General features: G+C 35.8%; 2 protein-coding genes across 3 annotated transcripts in view; one reads left to right on the forward strand and one right to left on the reverse strand.

Annotated features, from left to right (window-relative positions):
- Positions 1-1,729: 1,729 nt before the first annotated feature.
- LOC117673789 (granulocyte-macrophage colony-stimulating factor receptor subunit alpha-like) lies at positions 1,730-16,505 on the reverse strand. Of its 2 annotated transcripts, none has more exons than XM_034431420.3 (10): positions 16,417-16,505; positions 14,546-14,638; positions 12,480-12,621; positions 12,212-12,384; positions 11,582-11,706; positions 9,964-9,990; positions 8,354-8,480; positions 3,490-3,583; positions 2,559-2,634; positions 1,730-1,860 (listed from the first exon to the last, which is right to left on the reverse strand). In XM_034431420.3, exons 2-10 carry the CDS (start codon positions 14,628-14,630, stop codon positions 1,780-1,782), a joined length of 930 nt encoding a protein of 309 aa, XP_034287311.2. In that variant the 5' UTR covers positions 14,631-14,638; positions 16,417-16,505; the 3' UTR covers positions 1,730-1,779. The 2 variants fall into 2 exon arrangements, with proteins under 2 accessions (XP_034287311.2, XP_034287310.2); XM_034431419.3 differs by having other exon boundaries at positions 12,212-12,387.
- Positions 16,506-22,891: 6,386 nt separating this feature from the next.
- The window catches only part of CRLF2 (cytokine receptor like factor 2), a 43,667-nt gene continuing 39,598 nt past the window's right edge, over positions 22,892-26,960 (forward strand). The window contains exon 1 of the mRNA XM_034431418.3: positions 22,892-22,992. The gene's annotated coding sequence lies outside the window, so the exon portion shown is untranslated. The remainder of the gene's footprint in view (positions 22,993-26,960) is intronic.

Genomic DNA, 26,960 nt, shown 5'->3' on the forward strand with positions numbered 1-26,960 from the left:
TAATTTTCTGCAATAAAATTATTTACCTAATTATGTGTTCGTTTGGGATTGTGATGGTAGCAGGAAGCTCTCATAGTCATGGTTTTGGAGTCTCAACTGATCTTTCAAATATTTCACGTGGAGCTTGAAAGTTGCAATAGTATCAGTATTAAATAACACATTTTTAAATAAATTGTCAATAATAGGCTAGAATATAAATAAATTCAATAGGTCAATTTATTGCTTAAACAAGTTAACCCATTATGTGAGCCTTTGATGTCTAAATGGATCAACATCTCGCATGATAATTTCAAGATGTGAGGGGTCTTTGGTCCTCTCTGAGTTAAGATTTCTTGCAGACTTTACTCACTAGGTAATATCAGTGCTATTAAGAGAGGTTTTTGCTTTAACTCCTCACTGAGGAGTTACTACTACTACTACTACTACTACTACTACTACTACTAACTAGCACTGATGATGTTACCTAGTTTGGGTAATGAAACGTTTGCAAGAAAACAACTAAGCTCAGAGAATACCTAGGACCCCTCATTTCAACCTTGAGCTACAAATATTCTTTATTGGTTTTCAAGATTTATCTTGTAGTATTAAATGAAGAAACAGAAAACAGTGATAAACAATCATTTATCAAAAGTTCAAACATCCCAAGCATTCTACAATTCATAAGGCTGTGTCTTGAAATGAGCATACATGTTTTCTGTCTTCAGCATAATTTTCAATGTTAAAACATTGAAAATGTTAAAGCATACAAAAATATGAGTTTTGAGGTAGTGCTGTGGATGCCTTCACAAAATGCTTAGCATGAGCTTCTGACTCAGAACTGTAGAGATATTGCCACTTTAAAAACAACCCCTTTTTGTGAAACATCTATTCATAATGTTGCTATTTTAAACACATACATGAATGCTGTTGTATAAATTGAAAATTTTAGGAACCAAAATACACACACAAGCAAGCAACCAAAATACTGGTACCATGAAAAATGTGCCACCCTTGGATAAGCCGAGTAGTACACAAATTGTATTTATTGAAGTATGAAAACGGACAAGTTGAAAAAAATGAGAGCTTATCCATGAATGGACTTATCTGTGAGTATATATGGTACCTTCCCTTAATGATTTATCTGTTCAAAATACTAACAATTTTATTTGTGCAAATTCTCCCACATTCAAGCACCCACAGGGAAAATTAAAAAAAAAAACCAAGTTGGTTCCCTTTGCACAGATAAATCTAGCCAGACCTCGGCATTTTATGGCTCCCGGGCTACATCCAACTCTTTGGCTGCCCTTGACTTTTATTTTGAAAGTGACTTTTTAAGTTCAATTTATATATATGTGTGTCTGTGCATGCTTATGTACCTTCACATCAGGGGTGGGTTCTACTTATCTTTACTACCCATTTGCAATGGGAGCGCACATGCGTGTGCTTCTGCGCATATACGGATTGTCAGTTACGACATCCAGGTGGGTGGGCGGGCGGAGCCTCCCGCCGCTTTTACTACCGGTTCTAAAGAACCGGACAGAACCGGGAGCAACCCATCACATCCCTCTTCATTCTGCTCTCCACAACAGTCCCAGTTTCTCATATGACACCTTGGAAAAATCAATTGCTTTAGCTCTTGCTTGACAGCTTCTAATAGCAAATTGTTATCTTAAATCCCACTGTTTGAAAGAAACAAATAAGCCACACACACACACACACACACACACACACACACACACACACACACACAGGTTTTCTTCTACTATTTTATTAGGGTAGGGCATTGTAGTGGACAATGCCTCATACTTTTGGGGAGTCGGCAGTCATTTCTTCAACCACTGTTACTGATTCACCTGCTATTGGTACTGGGGCCACCCACTTCTAAGAAAAGAAAAGAAAAGATCCTTGCATTAATTCCTAACGGTCATGATTGTTTAATTTTCATTTCTACATCACAGCTCATTGCAAATACACATAACAAAACCCTTATTTTTCACTGCATATCAATTAGTCTTTCAACAGAGAACCAAGATGGTGAAGTGGTGGTGAAGCTTTGGATTGGCACAGTGGAGGCTCAGGTTCTAGTCCACCATCGTCATGAAAACATAATTTGGTTAGTCACTGCTACACAACGTATCTCATAGTACAGATGTTGTATCTGTGCCCCCCCTTTGAAGTTTTTGTCATTTGCCAAAAACCTGGGAGATTGAGGACAAAACACTCCTCTTAGGGAGAGGAATTCCATGGCTTTGGGCTATACAGGAAAACTCCTCTCCTGTGTACTAGATAACTGAGTTTCTGGAACTAATATATCTGAAACTAAACAGAAACTAACTTTTCTGTTAAGCTAGATTCATAATGGAAAAGGTCATTCTTAGATTTTGGTCCTTAGATTTGATCCTGAGTCTGCTAAAAGTTCATAGCTAAAAGTACATGCCTATTCTTAATTTAGATTGACACAAATAAAAGAATGACAGAACCAATTATTAAGCAGCATTAAAATTATAAAGTAGGTATGAAAGAGTTATTCATGTATACATAAAATACTTTATAGATTATTTAGCATATTTCGAACCCACCTCCTCATTCTTCTCATGTTGCCACATAACTTTTGGTCCGGGAACTGGATCAGTAAGTTTTTCCCATATGTGGTTCCTGTACAAAGAAAAATTTGGAGCATTATTCCAGATTCTTTTCTTGAAATAACTTGTTATAGGTGCCTGAAAATGTGCAACACCATTGACACAACATACTTTTAAAATATAAGACTAGTAATTCTGTGTATTTAATTCTATTAATCCTACAGGGTCTGAGAGCAGAACAAAAAACTCAAGAAAAACCAGTAAGTACATCGAGCCATCTTTTACAAAACTAGATGCAGAAATAAGCATAGGGTTTAGATAGATTCTGCCCCATAAAGTACAAAAAGCATTCTTTTGAACCTTTATTAACCCAATTGCACCAAAGGAAAAAAAACAAAAAAGAGGCAGTATATTAATTTAAAAAAGGTATCTGAGGACAACAGCCAAGACGAAAAAAAGGAACAAGATGAGAAGAAAAAGTAGAGAGAAATCAATGAAATAAAAATAAATAAAAAGACAAAGATTAAATATCTGTTACAAAAACAGGCCTAAAGCAGAAGATAGGTTTTTGTTAGAGTTATATCCATAGCAATCAGCAAAATGTACCTTGCCATTTTTTAAAGATACTTATTGGTTTTGTTCTGCTCTTCTTAGAAGTAAATTTAACCTAATAATTGTATGACAATGCTTGTATTCAACCTATTTTTATCATTATATTATATAAACAAGTTTTCTTTATTACAGAAAGATACAAACTTAGTAAAGTTTGCATAGGTAAAAACATCTATTCTTTATACCTTTCTCAATATTTGCCTCTTGTCTAGTTGAATGTTATGCTTAAAAAGTGCTAATTAGCACTTGAATTTTTTTAAGAACTAAATTTATCAACTGCTAGGACAAAGAGATGTTAAAAATAATTAAAATTTACCTGTTACAAATCAAGATCAAAAGCACAATTATTACTATGGTTCCAAGTGCAACAAGGACTAAAGGCAGTGTAGGGAATCTATCAGGATCAGTACCTGAAACAATAGTAGGCTTTAGTAGTCTTATACCGATTTATTTAAAGAGAGATTCAGACCCACATGATTATAAAGAGCAATGAAGAAGCAGCCTTCAGAGCTCTTTTTTTGGTGGGAAAAAATAGAAAAAGCCAAAAGATACCCTTGACCCTCTATCTGTGATGGTGAACCTATGGCACACATGCCAGAGGTGTCACCAGAGCCCTCTCTGTGGGCACGCACGCCAGCCATCTGGTCTTCGGGTTTCCAGCACTCTGGCGTGTGAAGACCAGCTGGCCGGCGTGCATGCGCGTGCCGGAAACCCAAAGACCAGGTGGCCGGCACGTACATGTGCACCGGCCAGCTGGTCTTTGGGTTTCCAGCACTCCAGCACGCATGTACGTTTGGTTTGGGCACTCAGTGCCGAAGAGGTTCACCATCACTGCCCTATTAAATATGGATATTTAATGAAATAATTTTTAATATAGCTGTATATAAATATAATACTATTGGTAGCAGGAAAATAAAACAAATTGAACAAATACTATTTGTACATTTCTATTTAGGAAATAATGTACATATTGGCTGCTACTTCTTTGTAGAAGTGCAAAATTAGGTGCTCATCTAAGAAAGACAAGTGAACCCTAAACAGAATTACAAATGTGTTCATTATCATGTTTTCAGACAACCTGCATCAGGTATTTTATAGGAAATTTCTCATTAAAATTATCCTGCAGTGGAGAAAATAAATTTAGCCCTTCAAATCTGCTGTGAATTTGGGAGATGGCAGCAGATTTTGGAGAAGGGAATGCTTCAAACTTTGCTTTGAAACTGCCTTTAGCAAGTAATATAGATTGGGTTTTCTCCCTCCATTTTTAGCAGTCCAATCACCTTGTCTCAAACGCAAAGCGTCATTAAAACTCGAGAGAAAAATTTATAATCCAAAAGGTGAATGTTAAATTTAGAGCTTCCTTATAGCTAATCAATGGCTTCAGAATGGCAGATATGACCAAGTGATCAAAATCCAGTTTTTGTGTGTGCATTAAATAGAAATACAATGGCTAACTCAGGAATTTGGGGAGTTGGAAGTCCACAAGTCATAAAGGGGCCATAGTTCATCACCCCTGGCTAGTCGGTGACTATCAATGTGGATGTCATTTTGGATCTAAGAAAATGACACAACAAATCTTGTTGTTGTTCTGCTACCATCAAAGAATGTAAAAAGTATTTTTTAAAATGAATCTTTGACTCTCGTATCCATTATCTGAGGACAATATGGGGGCAATATGCTATTTAGTATACTGTCTTTGGTGTAAGCCGCCCAGAGTCCTCGGAGAGTGGGCAGCATAGAAATAAATAATAATAATAATAATAATAATAATAATAATAATAATAATAATAATAATAATAATAATAATAATATCTTCAGAATAAAGTTGATACGGAATTAGGAATATTTATGGAGGGAGGAAGAGTAATTTGATTTGATTGTGATAATTTGTATTTAAAAATAAAATTATGTTTATTGTTTACTATGATGGGTTACAGCAAATACCTCTTTAGCATTACAAGTGGTTATCATATCAATGAATAAAAAAATATTACATTGCAAACAAATGCTAGAAACAAATGGAATATCACGTTTTTCATACTTTTTCGTCATTTTTGATGTATATATATCAGTGGTGAAATGTAAAATTTGTTACTACCAGTTCTGTGGGCATGGCGTGGTGGTGGTGGTGGGTAATATGACTGAGTGGGCTTGGCCAACTTTTTTTTTTTTTTACTGTTAAAATCCTTTTTTCTACAACTTCTTCAGCTGAAGAGGTTGTAAAAAAATGCTTTTAAAAGCCTCTGATGATCCCAGCTGAGTTGTCTGATCGGCAGAAGCTTTTTTTTTTAAAGCCTCTGATTATCCCAGCTGACTTGCCTGATCGGCAGAGGCTTTTTTTCCTTTTAAAAACATTTTTTCTATAACCTCTTCAGCCGAAGAGGTTGTAGAAGAAATGCTTTTAAAAGCCTCTGACGATCCCAGCTGAGCCACACGATCATCAGAGGCTTTTTTTTTTTTTCTTGAAAAAGCATTTTTTCGGCCAAAGAGGTTGTAGAAAAAATGCTTTTAAAAATAAAAAGCCTCTGATGATTGCGCAGCTCAGCTGGGCAATGCAGGGGGGAGGTGCACAGGGATTTTTGCTACTGGTTCTCCGAACCACCCACCTCCATCGCTACTGGATTGGGCGATCCGGTCCAAATCGGGAGTGTTTCACCCCTGATATATATGTATATTCTTGTAATCTATAAAGGTATCCAAACCCATGTTACATTGGTAATTAGATTTATGCAGTGGTGAAATTCAATTTTTTTTTTACTACCGGTTCTGTGCCCGTGGCTTGGTGGGCGTGGTGTGGCTGGGTGGGTGTGGCTTAGTTGGCATGGCAGGGGAAGGATACTGCAAATCCCCATTCCCACCCCACTCCAGGGAAAGGATACCAGGGGTGGGTTCTAAATTTTTTTAATACCAGTTCTGTGGGTGTGGCTTATTTTGTGGGCATGGCTTGATGGTCATGTGACAATTCTTTAGGATTTAGCAGAGGTACTGGTCTATCAGGCTTTTAACTGCTTGCAGAGCTGTACCAGTCTACTCATTTGTTTTTGCAGGCACTGGTCTACTCATTTGTTTTTTCAGGCACTGGTCTACCCATTTATTTTTGCAGGCACAGGTCTACCCATTTGTTTTTGTAGGCACTGGTCTACCCATTTATTATTTTTATCATATCGTCACCGCTACCAGCTCGGCGGAACCGGGAGGAACCCACCACTGAAGGATACTGAAAAATCCCCATTCCCACCCCACTCTGGGACCAGCCAGAAGAGGTATTTGCCGGTTCTCCAAACAACTCAAAATTTCTCTACTGGTTCTCCAAACTACTCAAAATTTCCGCTTCCAGAACCTGTCAGAACCTACTGGATTTCACCCCTGGATTTATGTCTATAGACATATCTCATTTCATTTTTAAAGTTAATTTTAAATTTTTCAAGTTAGGTGTCCAGATTTTATTACACCATGTTTCAAATGATAACACTTCTAAATCTTTATCAGAATCTGCCAATCACTATTTTAACTATATAATATATCTATATATATTTGGTGCCTTTGAGTCAATCTTAACTCCAGGGAACTACCTGAACACATCCCTGCAGGTTCCTTGACAAGATTTTGGAAGTCATTTGCTGTTACAATTTTTTGGTTCCTAGCCTGGTGCCTTAACCAGTTTACCAATTTGGGTCTCTATAAGGTAAAGGTAAAGGTTCCCCTCAAACATATGTGCTAGTCATTCCTGACTCTAGGGGGCAGTGCTTATCTCAGTTTCAAAGCCAAAGAGCCAGCACTGTCCAAAGACGTCTCTGTGGTCATGTGGCCAACATGACTAAACGCCAAAGGCGCATGGAATGCTGTTACCTTCCCAGCAAAGGTGGTCCCTATTTTTCTATTTGCATTTTTATGTGCTTTTGAACTGCTAGGTGGCAGAAGCTGGGACAAGTAACGGGAGCTCACCCAGTTATGCGGCACTAGAGATTCGAACCGCTGAACTGCCGACCTTTCGATTGACAAGCTCAGTGTCTTAGCCACTGAGCTACCGCGTCCCTTGTTGGGTCTCTATACATGCTGATAATAAGAGTGTAAGAATAGTTCCAACATGTTACAGTGGTACATTCAAGAAATAAACTTAACCATGCTAATTGTGCATTTATGACAATCTTTGGTTTTGTGATGTCACTGGCTCTTAAAAATATATTGCTTTACAATTATCTTGCCAGGGCAGATTCTATAGGTACCATTCACCTATTCTTGCTCCAATATTTTGGTGAAAATTATTTCACAGGTGTGCCAGTTTTACTATGAATGAGCATCTATGAAATATCTGTTATGAATTAATTTCAAATTAAGCTCTCCCAATGGTTTATGCCAGTATGGATTTATTTGCTGCCAGTTCTATTCAAATATCAGTATCAGGAGCAAATAACCAGGAGGGTTTGTTAGGTTCAAAGCGATAGTCATTGACAACTAATGTTCAGTGCTAAATTGACACTAGATAAGGGTCAACAGAAGTCATGGGGGAATGGACTTGCTTCTCTTGTGGCAACACAGGGACCACAAACTGATTATGTGTTTTAGTCTGCCTTCCAGCTGTGCCTTCTTTTCTCTTACAATCACATTCTGTGACCCAGTTAAAATATAATGATCTGGATCTAAATTTAATAAACTATTATACATTTTAGTTATCATATAGTTTTTTGAGTCTCTCAAATCAAGTATTAATGTTCACATTCCATTAATAATTTGTGCATTTTAACATCTTAGTAAAAACAATGATTGCTACCAAATGACCCATGGTAGTCGAATAGGTTGTTATCATGTTCTATTTTTTTTTTAACTTTAAATTGGAATTTTATTCACATAAACAAATTTAAACTGTAATAACTTATTTATTACAAATCTTCAATATAGTAGCAGAAAGGGGGGTTATGTTTAGAGAATTTAGATTTATTATCTCTAAGATTGTTTGTGTTCAAAGCAGAACTCACAGTCTTGAGTCTCTAAAAACTGTGAGTTAAGTCCCATAATTTTTTTAAAACTTGCTACCAAAGTATCTTGGGAAATTACCTAAATATATAAATATTATCTTATTTTTCAGTGATCATTTTGATATTAGGACGCTATTAACCATCAGCTGATTATTAGAATGTTAGCATCAAGAAGGAAAAATAATTAAAGAAAAAATAAATTACCAAACTCAATAGGTTCACTCCATTCTCCATTCATTTTTTTTGAAATTGGACACGTAATGTGTCCAACTGCGCGAATTCTCAAGATATATTTTGCAGGCTTTGGGAAATTGTATGTTTTTTCTTGTACCTGGAAGCAAAATATTTATCTACTGGTACTTAAATTTTTGCTTGATGAAATAACAATGCTCAGTATAAAAATACAATTTATCTTGAATCAATCACATTATATCGCTAAATGTCTGTGGAGATTCTCAGTCATCCAGGTCATAGTTATCCCAAATATACTTTTCAAGAGGCAACTGGTCTTTCTGGTTTTTCACTGAAGATGTTTCGTTTCTCATCCAAGAAGCTTCTTCAGCTCTTCATTTTTTTTCAGATACTTTTAATTTACTCTACAGATTTGCTCTATAGGAATTTGATGCTAACCAGAATGGTATTCTAGTACCTTTGTGAGAAGCAAAATGTCTTCAAAGAAAAACCAGAAAGGCCAGTTGCCTCTTGAAAAGCACGTCTGGGACAATCACATTATAGTTATTATTTTGCTTATTAATGGAAAGAAATATTGTAAAAACTTTTTTTTTAAATTTCAAACTTTGCTTCCATTCCCTTGTGACTATGAAATGTTTTTTTTAAAATTGAATTACGCAAAGAAAACAAGCTGTTCTTTTACTTCTGCTATTGAATATGAGGTTAAAAAGTTGATATTACAATAAAAAAATTAATAACTGCCCTATTTTTGCCCTTTATGCAAGAAAAGATGAGGGAATAGCATTATTACTTTGATTTATCAGAGTTGTTCTGAACTCTGATAAGTGCTATGATCTAAGATGAGTGCTTTCTGGAGAATTTGTTAAAAATTGTCGCAATTCCCACTGGGACCAAATGCAAGGGTTTTCTGTTTTGTTCCCAATAGATTGGACAAAAAGTAAATTCAGTATTCATCTCTAAAAACAATCAATAAACCAATAATTAAAGTGTAGATTTAGAATATCTTCCATCTTCCAAGTTTAAACTGCAATTTTTTCTAATTTAACAGCACACATTCATACAGTATATTCCCAAAAATGCCATACAAACAAGGCATTTTACTGCTGTGCCTGTGGAGAACAATTTTTTTAAAAAAAAAAAAACTGAGGGTAGAAGACTCTAGATTATTTCCAAAATTTAGAAGTCTGACACCTAAGGGGCTTGATGGTTACTTTTTATACTGTATATGATTTTCTTGGATTAAACTTGGCTTGTTCTGTATGAAGAGCATAATACCTGCTTTTCTATATGAAGAAAATAACTGATCTTGAACTATATATCATCCTGACCACCTAATTTTAAGACCTGTATGTCCACTTCTCCCTTCCTTAGCAGCAGTTTCCAATGGAATTTCTTGTGGTGTGATCTTTTATATTAGTGTTAGTCTTTTTATTTATAAAAAAATCTTTCTGATGAAAAATGAAATTCTGCCCAACTCGCAATTTTGTTTCTGTATCTCTTCATATTTAGAGTTCCAGGAAAATTTTCAACAGTATTTTCCATATTGGATCAAATCTGAATAGCAAATCTAGACAGAATGAGCTGATGAAACAAATGGCAATTTATTAGATGACGACACTTACAGTCATGGCTGTATTCCTGCGTTCATCCTTGAAAATAAAGGGGAAAAATAATATAGTTACTAGTATTGATAATTTTGTCCTTTTCTAAACTGGAATACATTTCCCACAGTCAGTTGTTTATAATAATTATAATAATGGTCAAACAGTGTGGTGAGAAGAACGTGTTGGGAAGGAAGAGTATTTATTTACTTTCCCTTTACACACTTTTATTTATGTTATATTACAGGCAACATTTCTTTGGAGACATTCCTACATTTAATTTCTGAACCAATTATCATCTCTTCCTGCAGCCCATCTGGTGCTATGCTTGCTGAATAAATTACCGTATTTTTCGGACTATAAGACGTACCTAAACTTAGAAGAGGAAAGCAACAACAAAAAAAGTTTTTGGCCTCCACGTGCCCCATTTTTGGCCCTTTTCCCGACCCTTTTCCAGCCCTTTTCCAGCCCATTTTCAAGGGTTTTTTTGGGCCCATTTTCCGAAAAAATGGGCCAAAAAAAGCCTCAAGAATGGGCCGAAAAAAGGCCCCAAAATGGGGTGTGCAGAGGCAAAGAAACGGCTGGGGGTGGGCAGGGCTTCGGCAATATTCGGTCTTTAAGATGCATAGACATTTTCACCCCCTTTTGGGAGACAAAAAAGTACATCTTATAGTCCGAAAAATACGGTATGTCCTCATTTCTTACAAATAATGTACAGATAATCTTTGACTTACAACAGTTCATTTAGTGGTCATTCAAAATTGCAGCACCACTGAAAAAAGTGACTTCTGACTACTTTTAACATTTATGACCATTACAGTATCCCCATGGTCACATGATCAAAATGCAACCAACTCATATGGTGGTTGAAGTGTTCCAGGCTCATGTAATAACCTTTTGCAACCTTCTGACAAGCAAAATCAATGAATCAACCCAAATAAAAGAGATACACTCTGACAGAGTTTCTATGCATCCATAGAAAACTCTTCAACACACAAAACATTTCCGTCAGAACCACACATTGTGAAGCATTGCTTCCAGTTGCTTTGCATAGCCTAGCTGGCAATCAATGTAGTTCTAGTACAAGCCTCCTTGTAATAATTAGTACAAGAGAGTGATTAATATTCCCAATTTACCTTGGCAATAGATTTAGTCTATTGTATAGCTGAGAGTGCCTGGTGGGTAGAAAAGCCCACCTATTGTCTAGGGCTGTGGTTCTCAACCTTTTCTTCACCATGGACCCTCTTTAAATACCTTTTGTGGCCAAGAACTATGACCATAGACTCCCCCAAGACTTAACTAAAGATTTAAATATAACATTTCTTCAAGCCTTCCTGGACTCCCTGTGACAACATCAGGGACCCCCAAGGATCCGCCGACCACAGGTTGAGAACCACTGGCCTAGGTTATTTGGGACAATAAGAGTCCCTTCATCCAAGTATTTCTGGGATTTTTACCCTGTCTTATTCCTGTACAGGTATGTATGAAACCATGAAATAGCACTCCTATATTTTTTAAATCAATGACAACCTGGCAATCTTTTCAAAATTTGAAATATTTATTTTCCTATAGATATCATTTTCAAGTCCAAAAATTTACATTAGGTTGGAAAGCAAATTTTTGACTTGTTGGTTCTTACCTTTATTTGGAACTCAAAGCATTCACTTCCAACTTTACGAGAGTTTGGAGGAGGTTCCCACTGGACTTTATAATATAATGGTGATCTATAATCCACAGTAATATTTTGGGGAGGTCGAAACTGTTCTGGAATGAAATAACCAACATTATAAGTAACAGTTGAAGACCTAGGAAATCATATACATATGGACAAATATAAGCAATGAAATACTTGAAGAAAAGAGATCAACAAAATGAGTACAATTTCTTTAGCTCAAATTTGGTAGATATATTTGGTTTTCTTTCTTTTTTTTTTTAGTTCTTTCAGCCTCTAGATCATGGGTGTCATACTCGCGGCCTCAAGTTACCGTCACTTGACATATCACGATCTTTTTTTTCCCTTCATGGAACTGGGGTGGGCATGGCCTACACGTGATGCATCCGGTCCATGGGCTGCCAGTTTGACACCCCTGCTCTAGATCAATTTTGTTCTTCTCACTTATTGTAAATCAAAAGATGAATTACCACATATGTTTTCTTCATAAAAAGATGCAAGACTATTTTTTAAAAATGAAATGTTAGACCTTTACAAAAGGAAAGTAACATGTTTCTATTATTATTAATTGTAAACAGATTCTCCCTTTTTTCTCACCTTTGTCATAAATTCGGAAATCATCAACATACGACTGAATCGGAGATTCTATGCTTGATCCATTTACTGTAATATTCACGCGATATGGACTTGCTATCACATCAGGGAAGTAGCAACCAATGTGTCTTCCAAGCGTGTTACTTATGTAATGTGGACACTCATTATCTCTAGCCCTGCTTATACCAAAATAATTTTATTTAAAAGCCAATCAAACACAATATATTTTCAAAAAGATTTTTTTTTAGTTTATTAAATGAAAATGCATTACTTGTGATATGCTAAGTACATAAAATACTGGGTGTCTGGAGGAACATTTTTGCCAGCATTCCAAGTACAATTCATAGTAGGATTCTTAAATGTGTATGAGTGAACAACACAGTCAAAGTTTTCAACAGATGTTCCATTCATACCTAGAAATAGGTAAAAATTGAGAAGTTAAATATTCAAGGCAATGCGTTATTTATATAAGGATCAATATAAGCTTTCAGTGAACTCCATAAAAAATCTGTCATTTTTTTATTTGTCTCTTTCTTGATTGATTGAAGCTGAAATTTCAAAACTATGCAATATTATGATTTCTTACAAATATTTTATGCTATCTGATCATATGACTCAGGGTAATAGAATATCTGCATTTTGATGATTTTTTAAAGAAAGAATGGGAGTAATTAGAACAAGAAAATCAACTTGATATCAAACACATTCTATTCCTAGGCAACTTTTGTCAAGACTTTATCCATCTTCTGGGCAATGACTAAGTCATGGCAGAAATTATGCCATGTCAATAAGCCAACAATTGAGTTATATATATTTAAACAATAAACAACAATGCATGGGGTCTAGTTTATGTGAAGAAATCCTGGAATTAAGGATATTGCAAGAGATAGCAAATGCATGCAAAGATAGTTCCCAAAAGACAGGATGCAGTTTAGGTGGGTACTCCCTTGAGCAGGTTAAGATCTTTAAATATCTACGGATAGTTTTCAAGCTTCAGGAAGTAGATATGCCCACCTGGATTAGGTATCCTACAATGCACAGAGACTTGCAACAACTATTCAAACTTTTTTCCCCTAGAGGAGCTCTATTTATCTGCAATTAAGTTGTTTGCTGTTAAAGCCCAAACACAACTGTTATACAGAGCCCAACTAAGGCTATATAACAGAATGATAAACTTAGAAAGAATTCAAACCAATTGTTTAGGAAGAAACTTAAATCACAGCGGTTTCACTGGAAGCAGGAGTCGGTAAAGTTGAACCCAGTCTCTGAATCTTTACCCACTGGCTAAAAGCTTTACCTACTGACTGCCCCAGGAACCGTTGATACAGTTCTACAATTCTACAATTATTGAGTCTGTCATTTGTATTTCTATAACTGTCTGGTTTAATACAGCAACCAAAGAGGACAGCTACAGACTTCAATAGATAGTTAGGACTGCAGAAAAAACAATTTCAACCAGGCTGCCTTCCATTGAGAACTTGTATACTGCACAGGTCAGAAAGAGGGCTGAGAAAATATCTATAGACCCCTCACATCCTGGACATAAACTGTTTCAACTTCTCCCCTCAGGAGAATTGTATCTCATAACAATTGAATACAAAAACAGTTTCTTCCTCTCATGCCACCACTCTGCTGAACACCTAATGATCACAGTACTATCTTATGTCAAAAGATATTTACTTAGACAGTATGGCAGTATTACTACCGTATTATCCTTCTCATCTTTTCTATTACCTTATCCTATGGGTATTTTATGATTATATTACTTTGTTGTTTGTATGTACACTGAGAGCTTATGCACCAGAGACAAATTCTTCGTATGTCCAATCACACTTGGCCAATAAAATATTCTATTCTGTTCTGTTCTAAAACTACATCAGAGTTCTAGTGAATTGATCCATCTAATATTGGCAGACAACTTCAAACCTTGAGAAATAGCTATTTAAAAGAAACTGGGACAATACAACTTTTTCACGGATGCCATCTTAACTTTAGGGCCAGATCTGTTCTACTAACTAAAATTTGTACATATATAAGGGGAAGAAAATCTACAGCTTTTTCACCCAGGTGGATCCTACATGTGAAATGTTAAATTTATTTGATCAAATTTTCCAATTTTTTTGTACACTATTTTTTTCTTTTTTGTTGTTGGTAGTGTTGAATGTTTGCTTTTATTTTGTTTTGTTCATTTTTCTGTTTTATATTTTACTTTTTATGATAAAACAATAATATTTTTTTTTTAAAAAAGAAAAATGGTTAGCAGTTCTGTCCCCTCTTTTTTAGAATAAAATTGCAATGTAAAATAACTTGAAAATCATTTTGAAGGAACATATTTACCTTTCTCCTTTGGAAAAGCGACATGTAATGTAGCACAGAACACAATGAGCCAGCTCATGTGACTAAATCCCAGAATGGTTACCATTTTAGTTTCTGTAGATGCAGGAAAGAATTTTAGAATGGAAGAAATTAGCTGTTTATTTGTAAAAAGTTTCAAAGTCTATGCATTGTTTAATTACTTTGTTAAATATTGCCTAAAACATACAATGTTTTAATCAGTCCAAATGGAGATTTCTATGGTGGACAACAGATCATAATACTTTTCAAGGCATTAGATAATGAAACATAGTTTTAATTATACCAGCAGCTCAAAAATTATATGACCCCACTATTTTATAATGTGACAAAATGTGATGTAACTACCAAATGATTTGTTTTCCCAAAAAAGAACAAAATAAAGCTTTGTTAATAGCTGACTTGAAGAAATGCTTTTTTTTAATTTCTGGACTTTTAATGTTGCATGCCTTTAAAAAAAATAAAATGGGGAGAAAGAAGGAATTGGAAAAGGTTATCAAGAGATTGAATTCAGCAATAGAAGCTGACCCACAATATTTTGTGTTTACTTACAAAGCTTCCAGTTTGGTTAAAAGTCTGTTATCCTATTTAATTTTTCTTTTTACTTTCAGTTGTTTTTTTATACTTTCTGGATCATCTAGTTTTAAAATCTGCTGTCTTTTTTAAATAAGATTTATTAGAAGCTAAATAAAGCTGAGGATCCTTCAGATAGTTGTCATTTAGTTACCTTCTATATTTCTAAAAGTACAATTCCCAGATCTATGCAGGATAGTCAGATAAATGCTAGCCTGATTTACGTTCTGAGACTGAAACCCCAAATTACAGAAATTCTGTTTGGAACTTTTTTATATCCCTACCTCCTGTTTCTATAAGAAAATAGAGGGCATCCTTAGCTGCATAATTCTTCTAATAGGCATGGTGTCTTACAATCATATCCAGTACATATTTGAATCAGTCAAGGACTGAATAAGTCTTTACATTCACTATGAGCTATTCACAAGTATATGACTATAGGATTGCAAAATTAAACCATAGTTTGTTCTGAGTTTACTTCCAAGCAAAAATGCATGGGATTTTACATTAACAGTGACAGCAAAGGGTATCTTAATAGAATACATACTTTAAACCCTCTTACATTACCAAAAATATTTTGCAATTTATATACAATATAAACATATTCTTAAATAACACAATTGCAGAAAATTCAGGAACTCTTTAGTGTTATTCCATTTCTTAATTCTGACGAATAAAGCAAATAATAATTATAATATGTCTAAAAAGTGGAAAAATGTTCTATTTACCATCTAATATTTAAAAATAACTACACTAAGGCAACAGTCAAATGATACACATAATTTACTGTTATGGTTTCTTTTGAATAAAGTATATATAAATAATAAAGTATAGATCCAGTCACATATATGCAGTCATGGAGTCATGCAGTCATTTATAATAGGATAGCCTTTGAAGTAAAGAGGAAAGTTAGGGGAGTCTGTCTGTTAAAGGGAGAACAGTTTTTCAACTGATGGAGAAAAGAATATCAGGGCCATTTAAGACTGACAGAAAGATAGAAGAATGTGTATATTATAATGAGAGGAATTTGGGAGGTCTAGAAATCCCAGGTTACTTTAGATGATAAGGGAATGAGAAATATAGTTGGTTGAGGTACATAGCTAGCTGTCCATTGTCATGTTAGTGAAAGGGCAAGAAGGTGTAGTAGATAAACCATGAAGACAGTCCAACCATTAGGCTTACAGTTAAGCAATAGGTTTTGGTGTAAACTTACACCAAATCTACTCTAATATCTACTTATGTGTTGTCATCTAATTATCTTCTGGATGAAGAGTTTTACTTACCTTATTATCTTATCTGGCCTCAAGGAAAATGTTGTTTGAGGGAAATTGTAACAGCACAACTGTAGAGAATACGGATTCTTGTTCTCAGAATCAATCTTACATCAGTAAGTTCCTGTTTAGAAAAAAAGGGAAGTTGATTAAAGTTAGGGTTGAATTCTTTTGTTTGGCTTTTGTGGGAAATGGAGATGTATATATAAATGACCCAAGACTGAGGAGGACCCATAGGGTGGTATATGTATATGTATATTCCATGTATATGTATGTACGGTGTGTATGTTTTTTCGTAGGTGCATGCAGCTATTAAAAATGTCATGACAATGGGCTAAAAATTGCCTGGATCTTTTCATAGGCCATTGTAATTATTCATAGTACATCAAATAGCAATTTACTGATGTCGTCCAGGCCTGCACTGGAACATTGGGCTTCTTAACTGACAATATGGCAACCCACTCCTTCTGGAGTAGGAGAACCATACTGAAAGCTGATTTAGAGTTGCCATTCTCTTATATTTAATTTATAAGCAAGAGAGGAACACTCTAATGACAAAATGTGGAGGTCACAAAAGTTTCAATGCTTTTAGTGACCCATTCAATTAAACCAACAAATGTACTATATTACCCACATTAAACTGACCATTACAACATTATTTACTTTTTAAAAATCTCTATCAGGGAAGGTCTTACTGCGCAAGAAGAAAACGAAAGATTCAGAATGTGACAGTCCAAAAAACATTTTAGGGAATTGTGATATCTATAATTGCTTCATCAAGAATACACATTTCCTCTTTTCAGAGTTCCTATTTTCACTTCAGCTAAGAAAGAAAAAAAGATTGTGTTCAGCAAAGGTCTATTGTTACAATTATGATCAAAATTTGGAATGAAAACTGACTTCAATTTATTAACTTTCTTTAGCCTAAAAAGAAAAAAAGAATAAAAGGAGAAGCATAATAACTACTGTATAGCATATTGTTGTCATCTCCAACATTTCTACTTGAAACTATTCAAGAATTATATAGCTCAACCAGATAGTTACATAAGTACTCCCTATTGAATCATGTCTACATGAATACTAATTTTGGTTTCAGGGGAATGCAAATTTCACATCCTTATTTGGAAGTAAGTATTGTTCCACATTGATATTTATCTAATTATTGTAAAGAACCTTATGTCAGGCCTGAACAATTTGTAAAATTCACAAATTCATCTGCAACAGATTGTGGATTCTTAGCACAAGAGACAAGACTTTACCGATTCAAGCATTACAATAATACAGGTAATTAGACCTAAAAATGTCACCAGTGGGTACAGTGTCCCCAGTTGGGAAGAAAGCTGAACACAAGAGGAAATCATCACTGTTTTGAGAAGGAGCGCCGCTCTTAAACTTTGGGTGGATAAACCCAGGGCAAAGAGATTAATATGATATATATGAAATTAGACTAATTCAATACCCAACAAGTTTATCATAAAATTAAAATTAGAGGGAGATCATGGGGCCAACCCTCAACCCAGTCAGGAATCTATTACTACAGTCTTTCTGACAAATGGCTCTTCAGCCTCTCTATTTTTTAAAATATAATTTTTATTGAAGAAATTTTAACTAAATAAAACAATACAAATATAAAAAAAAAACTAAGGAAAACTAAGGACGAATATAAAATAAGAAAAATAGAAAAAGAAAAGGCTTCAATCTTGTTGACCATGGTTATAAATGCACTTATGTTTTACTGTCTCTAAAGCTACGTGATAATTCCAGCCACTCTTTAAACATATCAAGAGAAGGACTTTACTACTCTACAGCAATCTGTTTCTCTTACTGTTATGATTTTTTACCCATGATGTCAATTGATCTCTATTTTCTTGTAGTTTAAACCAATTTTTCATGTCCTTTCTGGAAGAACTCTGAAAGATGCTGCCCCATCTGCTACGAGATGCCCCTGCAGATACTTGAAGAAAGGGATCATGTGTCCCCATAGTCTATTTTCTTTAGGTAAAGCATACCATGCCTGTAATCATTCCACCTAGGCTTTTCATTCAGGCCCCTCAAAACTCAAAACTTTTTTTTGGGACACACTTCTGTTTATTCATGTCCTTTTTCAAATACAATGCCTAAAACTGGTTCCAAATAGGCCATTCTGCGTTCTGACTCAATGAGTAAATAAAAATGCCAAATCCAGTCTGAATATCTAAGTGATTGTGCAACCAGTCATAACATTGGAATTGGAGTGAGGACAAGAGATAGCTGCACTGAGAAGAAAGAAGATACAACTGGATAGAGATGAAATGAGACAAAGAGAAGGAAGGGAAAGTAAGGAGAAGGCAAGAAAGAGAAGCTGCAATTTTTGCTACTTGCTCAAAATACAAAAGAAACCCTGAAGCATGTCCTAAAATCACAAACATTTATTATCAGCAGCATCTGGGGAAAACAAGCAGACAAACAACCTAGTTACAGAGAAGGTATGTGAAAAGAAGTCAGGAAGTTCATTTATGCTCTTATGTTTGCTGAGTCAAGGTGATTCATAATTCTATAAAATTGTATTCTTTGAATTCATTGAAATCATGACAGAAGCACTGTTTAGAACAGGGATGTCAAACTCGCAGCCCGTGGGCCAGATGCGTCATGTGTTGGCCCCACCTATTCCCATTTAACGAAGGGAAAAAGTCGTGATATGTCACATGATAACGTGACGACCAGTAGTGGGTTTCAAATCCCATCGCTACCGGTTTGTTCGTGGACGTGCATGCGACGCTTCTGCGCATGTGCAGAGAGGTCCGGGCAGGTGGGCGGAGCCTCCCACCGCTGCTGCTACGGGTTCGCCCAATCCACCACTGGTGACGACATGAGTTTGACACTGCTGGTTTAGACATTACACAGGGTTAAATTCACCAGATAAGCAATCTTTAACAGATGCATTGTTCTTAAAAGTTATCTATGCTTTTTAACGTTTTAGCAAGTATTGGCATCACCTGCCCACTCCTTTGTGTTTGAGAGCTTTATTTTGTTTGTTTGTTTGTTTAATTTGTGGGCTGTTCATCTCTTCTAGAGTTCTTATCCAGTTCTTATCACAAAATGTGAGACTAACATTTCACCTCCCCACCCCCACCCCCCATGCCAAACAACTCACTTATTTGGGGAGAAAATCCTTTTTCTATTGGGTTAGAACGGTAGTTAACATAACTTTTCAGTGATGTTCATGATGAACTAACAAGACCAGTGGTCCTCTTAACTGTGTAACAAATTCTACCTTCATGCAAGTGACTTGGCTTAGTAGTAGAACTATCCCAACTCAGCCACATAAATTAATTCTGAGTCATTTCTCAAACTCTTTCTGTAAAGGACTGGGGGACAAATCTTGAGGAACAGAAAGAGCTGTAATTAAGGCAATGATCAGATAACAGAAATCTGAATCCAAAGCAGTAATGCAATTTTAAAAATATCTTTGGTTTGGCACTTGGTTCTCTTGCCTATAAAAAGTCAGTGAGACACATTCAGATTTGTAAGATTGATGTCAGCCCTTCAAGGTAATCCAGGCCTGGAAACTAAAGTTATGAATGCTGGTACTGCTTTTATTATAAGATTACAGTAATAAAATCTTTCTTTTCCTTTCTAAGAAGAGGGAGAGTTGAGGGAAAGAGCAAGGGATTCAGACAGCACAAAAGATCTGGTTAGGATTGTTCTATCTGCATAATCCATTTTAAATTCTGTCCCACTGTATATTGGAACGATTTCAATAAATGTACCCATTTATATCGATCAATGAAATCATCCAGAAAAATCAGTCTATCTCTCAGGCCACCTCCTACCAAAATTATCTGAAGACTTTTATATTTTGTCCCTCTAAAAATCTAGGGAGATAGACATGTTTTTCTCAAGATCATGTGAAGTGTTAATACCACTTTATAATGCCTCACTTGGAATATTTGGTCACCACAATCTAAAAAAAGATGTTGAGACTCTAGAAAGAGTGCAGAGAAGAGCAACAAAGATGATTAGGGGACTGGAAACTAAAACATATAAAGAACAGTTGCAGCAGTGGTGAATTCCTCCCGGTTCGATCGGTCCGGCCGAGCCGGTAGCGGTGACGATACGATGTCACCGAACCGGTTCTCCCCCCCCGCCCTCCCACGTTATTCTTACCTTTTATTTGGTTCCACCCCCAATCTATTGCTGCCTCCTGAGTCCCAGCTGATGACTAGAGGGAAAAAAAACTGTTTAAACTCTTGCCGCGGGGCTTCAAAGGGCCGTCCTACAGCTGATCAGTGTTAAAAGCAAACAAATGAGTCGAGTCGTAAGTGCGAGGACTGGTCATAAGTGCGAGGACCTTCCAGAAATGACTCTGACCAGCTAGCCACGCCCACCTAGTCACATGACCTCCAAGCCACACCCACAAAATAAGCCACGCCCACAGAACCGGTAGTAAAAAAAAATTAGAAGCCACCGCTGAGTTGCAGGAACAGGGTATGTCTAGTTTAATGAAAAGAAGGACTAGGGCAGTGTTTCAATATCTCAGGGGTTGCCACAAAGAAGAGGAAATCAAACTATTCTCCAAAGCACTTGAGGGTTGAACAAGAAGCAATGGGTGGAAACTAATCAAGGAGAGAAGCAACTTAGAACTAAGGAGAAATTTAGTTAGTTAGAGACAGTTAGAGCAATTAATCAGTGGAACAACTTGCCTTCCAAGGTCCCTTCCAACTCTGTTTATTCTATTCTATTCTATTCTGTTCTGTTCTGTTCTGTTCTGTTCTGTTCTGTTCTGTTCTATTCTATTCTATTCTATTCTATTCTATTCTATTCTATTCTATTCTATTCTATTCTTAACGTAACCATATAGTTTTAAAGAGATTTGTCTCTTGCTACAGTATTGTCCCATGCAGAATCAGAGCAGGGAATTTATCACAGCATCTTCATTTATTTATTTATATTGTTTACAGAATTTAAATAGTCACCAATCTGAGTAATGCAATGCCAGGCAGCTGATATTACAAAGTTCATTTTAAATAATCTATAGAAGGGCACACGTGAAAAGGCAACTTCCTGGACTGCATTAAGAGCGTACAGTTTTGTTTTTCATGCCAAACCTGAATTTCCATTTAATCATGTGTTTTTTTACATTTCCGATTGTATTTCTACAGTTTTTAGTTTTGTTTTCCCTTTACATATGATTGACTGCTGAAGTCTCTCTTTCTATAATAAACAAATTTACAGAGAAGTGTATTTCTTTATCTTCGTGATTATAAATCGCTTTATTATATCACTACATTAAGTGATTGGCATTTTGTTTTCCACAAAAATGCTTTTGGGTTGTTCAATTTGGTAAAGAACAGGGAAGTAGAATGAGAGATCAAGCTCAAGCTATCTCTTATTTGATCTAAAGCAGTGGTGTCTAACCTTGGCAACTTTAACATTTAAGGACTTCAAATCCCAGAATCCCATGCTGGCCGGGGAATTCTGGAATTTGAAGTTCACAGGTCTTAAAGTTGCCAAGGTTGGGCACTCCTGATTTTAAGTCTTCTCCTCCTCTCACTGGGTTTCTTTTCATGGAAGAGTTGGAAAATATCATCTTAGAGGCCATCTAGTCCAACCTCCTCCTTGCTGCCACTTCTTCTACAGCATCTTTGACAAATGACTCTACTTTAAGCTCTCTAATGAAGAAGACTTCATCACTTCAAAAGACCATCTGTTCCACCAGGTGTTGGCTTATACTTCAGGAAGTTCCTCTTGCTGATCTCTAGCTTGAACCTACTTACTTGCAATTAATGGGAAAGTATAGTTGCAAATCCATATTTTTTTTCAGAAACGTATTCAGTATCTTCTTGTTCTCTTACTTCTCCCAGTGTCTGCCACAATGGTTCTTCTTTACCCAGTATTTTAAAATTAATATAGCCAGTTTCATAGCTAGTTCCTAGTTTGTGGTTAAGTTCACAGTGTTCGCTTTGTTTGTTGGCTTTGACTTGTTAAAGTAATGGGGTCGGTAAACATTGATTTCTGGCTTAGTGTTCCATGTGAATGTCATTATGGCTTTTTCTACAAACCATGGTTTTAAAAGGCTTAGTTCACCGGTGTCAAACTCAATCGCATCATGTGACATCACGTGATGTCTTGTGACTTTTTTGCCTTTGTGGAGCCAGAGTAGGCATGGCCTGAGCATGATGCATCCAGCCCTCGGGCTGCCAGTTTGACACCCCTATCAGTATGATACATGAACCCAGTGTATACATATATTTGATCCACGTTTTTCTCATTTGATTTGATATTGTATAGAATTGGATGAAAGCTAAAAAAGTAGTTTCAGGAAATTGATAATATTAAATTGTTATTTCCATATAAAGCCATAATAAAGAGAAGTATCAAACATTATGCTAACACTTGCAACATTCACCACTGGGTGGCATAGGTACTCAGTCAATAGCGTTTCTCTTGTCTTTTCTCCTTTTCTCTTTTCCCCCTTTCCCCCTTTCCCCCGTCCCCTTTCCCCTTCCTGTCGTTTGCTTTCTGCTGCAACTGAAGAAGCAAAAAATGAAAATGTGGAAACAGAATAAAAGTATCAGCCATCATTAACAGCTAATAGGAACATAAAAGGTCTGAAAACACACTCCAATTTTAACTAGTTTAAAATATGTATCTAATTCCCATTTTGTCATCTGCTGGGAAACATTATAGTTAATCGTTCACTATAATACCTTCATTATAAGAAATTAAGGTTTAATATTAACAGATTTAATTTTGGAGACTGATCATGCTAAATGTTGCTAATCATACATGTTTGAAATGTACTTTGGTATACCAAAACAAGGGTTAACTGAATCAGAGAGAATTCTTGTTTAAGGAGAATGTGACTTCTTTGCTTGCTGGCCCAACAAATCACCTCTTTTAATGATCAGGTTGGATAATGAGCTTAATGAACTATGTGATATGTATTCAGCCTAAAGGAGAATATAACTGAATGCATAGTGGAAATAAGTATAGGGCGTTAGGCTAGGCTAAAATTCGGGAGAAGGTCAAAATATGATTGATGTATATATAAGTATAAAAAAGTAAGACACAAACTTCCAAAAACAGGAATAGCCAGGGCCCTCCCCAAACTACCTTTTAAAAAGTTTCATGAAAACCAGGTGGTCAAAATCCAACGCATGTTATAAAATAGGAGGCAAATATGAGTTTGGTATGAGCTGTGTAAGGTGTGTGTTTGTGCACTTAATATGAAGATGCTTCTTCACAATGAAATTTATTATTTTGTTTGCTACTTTTTCTTTGCTCCTCTTGTTACCTTTTCCAAATAGGAAAACTTTTTTGGAGTAAAGGAACTACAACTTTTGTTAACAATCTGATTACTGTTTGGACAACAGCTCTACCTACTTCAGTTGGGAAATCTTGCTGATCAGAGTTGAAGCTATGCCCTCTTTATTATTTTTACAAATAACTCAAGGTGGCAAACATATTCAATGCATTTTCCTCCTATTTTTCCCACAACACCACCCTGTGAGGTGGGTTGGATTGGTGACCCAAAGTCACCAAGGAGGCTTTCATGGCTAAGTTAGTTGTACTGGAACTGAGAAATGTATTAAAGGGACAATTACTTTATTTAATTCAATAAAGTTGCATCATTATTGTACTGTGTTAGACTGTATTGCCTTCTGTGATGATTATGACCATGGGCAAAGATCTTAAAATAGAGGAAGTAAGATCTTTGAATTTTCCTTCTTCCAAAAGTGGTGGAGAATAGAGGAAGTCACCAGCAGGGAACACAGTGGACAGGCAAACATTGGCTGAGATTAACTTATTTATTTATACTTATACTTACATAAATGTTTCAAGAATGTTCCAGCACCTTAGGCAGGATGGTATATCAGTGGATCCAGAGAAGATGCTTTGATTCCATCTTAAACACACTCCTAACCCTTGTTATATCTGATTTGTGAAACTGTGGACCTAGTTCTTTGCCTGATGAAATAAGTTAGCTAAACTCTAAAGAACACTATGAAAAAATTTATTATGAAGTCATTTTTATGATGTGATGACTATAACATACTCAGTTGAATTAGCTGCATGAATAGAGAATTGAACTCAACACTTTTGTTGGACTTTTTCCTACTTATTTTTAAATATCAAGTTTTAGTGGTGTGATTGTTTTACCCATTTCATCCATAACTTCCTATAACGTTTGCTTCTCCAGAAGCCAGCTTCCTAAATTGTACAAAACAATGAAGAGACAATGTTTCAGATTTTTAAAGATTGATTTTAATATATTCAGAATATAATTGCTAAAATCATTTTGTTTTGTAAAAAGAGCTTTTTATTTTGTATCTCAGAATAATGAAATTGGGCAGAGCAAATTATAAAACAATACAAAAGTTATGACAATAGGGTTTATATCATAAAGTTCAATTCTACAAAGGTATCCCTATTGCTTACATAGAATTAAAACTTGGGCTCAGAACAGTAACTGTTCTAATGATTTGCCATGTAGTCTTTCAAATACCTCCACATATTACCCCTTAAGTAACAGAAAACCCCAGAAGCAGAAACACTAAAAAAGGAGAAAGTGGGAGAATAGCACCATTACTGTAGGAAAACTCCCAAGAAGTTCGACAAGCTATTTAATTTGAAGTGTGTTGCTACCATTAATAGATTACAGAATTCAATTTGAGGAACTGTTGAATTGGTTAGTAATATACAGGTGCTGTTGAGTAATAAACCAATATGGTCTGTGGTACATTTTTGCCCTCTTGTGGATCCTGCTGGAAAAAACACATTTGCTTTCTGTTCCCTTTTCTTCTACCTTATTCGGAAGCAGCTCTCTAGTTTTGGGGGCATCAAAGGAAAAACAAGAACAATGAGCAGAATAATTTTCCTGTTTACATCTATTAGAGACATATAGTGTGTCAGTTTTGATTTCTCCTATGTTTGGTTTCTTTTTTGGAAAAAAAAAATCCACCCTATTTATGAAACAGATGCAATAAACTAGCCAAACAAGGTTCTTGTACATCAGCACCAGCAAAAATTAAAAGTTTTGCCTATTCTCAACATGGAGATATCGTGGAGTACATGTTTACTATGCAGCTGTGGAAGATGAGCTTTTCAGAGGAAAAGAACTAGTAACTATAAGTCACCATTACAAATATGGTTGAATCAGGGATGGGTTCTACTTACCTTTACCACCGGTTCGCAATGGGATCGCGCATGCTTCTGCGCATGCGCAGATCACTGATGACGGCATCCGGGGCAGTGGGCGGGGCCTTCCGCTGGTTTTACTACCGGTTCTTGCGAACCAGTCTGAACCGGGGGCAACCCACCACTGGGTTGAATGTATAGGATTATCTCAACAGCCTCCTCAGTTGCTGGGAGATATGCTGTTGGTCTACTCTAAGGTGACCAGACATCCCGCTTTTGGTGGGACAGTCCCGATTTTTAGCAATTTGTCCCGCATCCCGCGGCGTTTTAAAAAAGTCCCGATTTTTCATTCTGCCTCCTGAGTCCCGGCTGCCTCCTGAGTCCCAGCTGATGGCTAGAGGGAAAAAAAACTGTTTAAACTCTTGCCGCGGGGCTTCAAAGGGCCGCCCTACAGGTGATCAGTGTTAAAAGCAAACAAATGAGTAGACCGATGTCTGCAAAAATAGAAAAAACAGCCCCTTACAGCTTCCGCATAGGTTAATTAGCATGTTGATTAGCTCGGCTTCCCCACTCTCAGCTGATTTGCTCTCAGCTGTTTTGCGCAAGGCTCTGCTACTTGCTAAATTGCTCGAGCAGATTTTTTTTTCTCCTTGTGCAAACCAAGCTCAAAACGAAACTGAAAGTAAAACAGGCTGTTGGCTTTGCTGTTTGCTGCAACGTTGGAGAATTAGGCAGCAGATTTCTTTTCTTTTTCCTCACCAAAAAAGGTAGGTGCAAACAATGGGAAATTAAGGGCAAAAGAGGAGAGTTCAAGATTTTAAAACACAAAAGAAAAAAAGCTCTATTTAACTAGGGAATTGTAATAATTGAGATACTATTAATTGTATATTGTGTTGAAAGCAGAAATGGTTAAGTTGTGGTTTGGAGGAATATATGGGGGAAATTATTTGGTTTATTATTATTGGTAAATATAATTAATTGATTTGTAAGAAATTGGATTGCATGGAAATAATTGGAATATTCATGTTCATATTGATTAATATACAAAAAAGATAGTTATATAACTAATTGATTTATATTAAAATGTTGAATTTGTATTAAACAACTGTATTACATAATTACATAATTAACCAATGTAAGGATGGATATAAAAATAGATGACAATGGGAAGGGGTATAATATAGAATAGAAGGGAAAAATTGAATTTGATTAAGATTAGAGATGAGGATGAAGGGTAATATTGTTTTTTTAAAAAAATAGATGAGGAATAAATATGGCAAAAAGGAAATATAGAAATTGTAAATTTAATTGAAATGACTAAACACTGTTTAAATTTGTGAACCAGCCAAATATTCTGTTCAAAGAAAATACATTGCATGTTTGTATGTGTGTTTCTAATTATTGCTATTTATTCATATTTGTTCTCTTTTATTCTT

Source organism: Pantherophis guttatus, chromosome 5, assembly GCF_059756535.1.
Source record: "Pantherophis guttatus breed Tessera chromosome 5, ASM5975653v1, whole genome shotgun sequence".
NCBI classification, from domain to species: Eukaryota; Metazoa; Chordata; class Lepidosauria; order Squamata; family Colubridae; genus Pantherophis; species Pantherophis guttatus.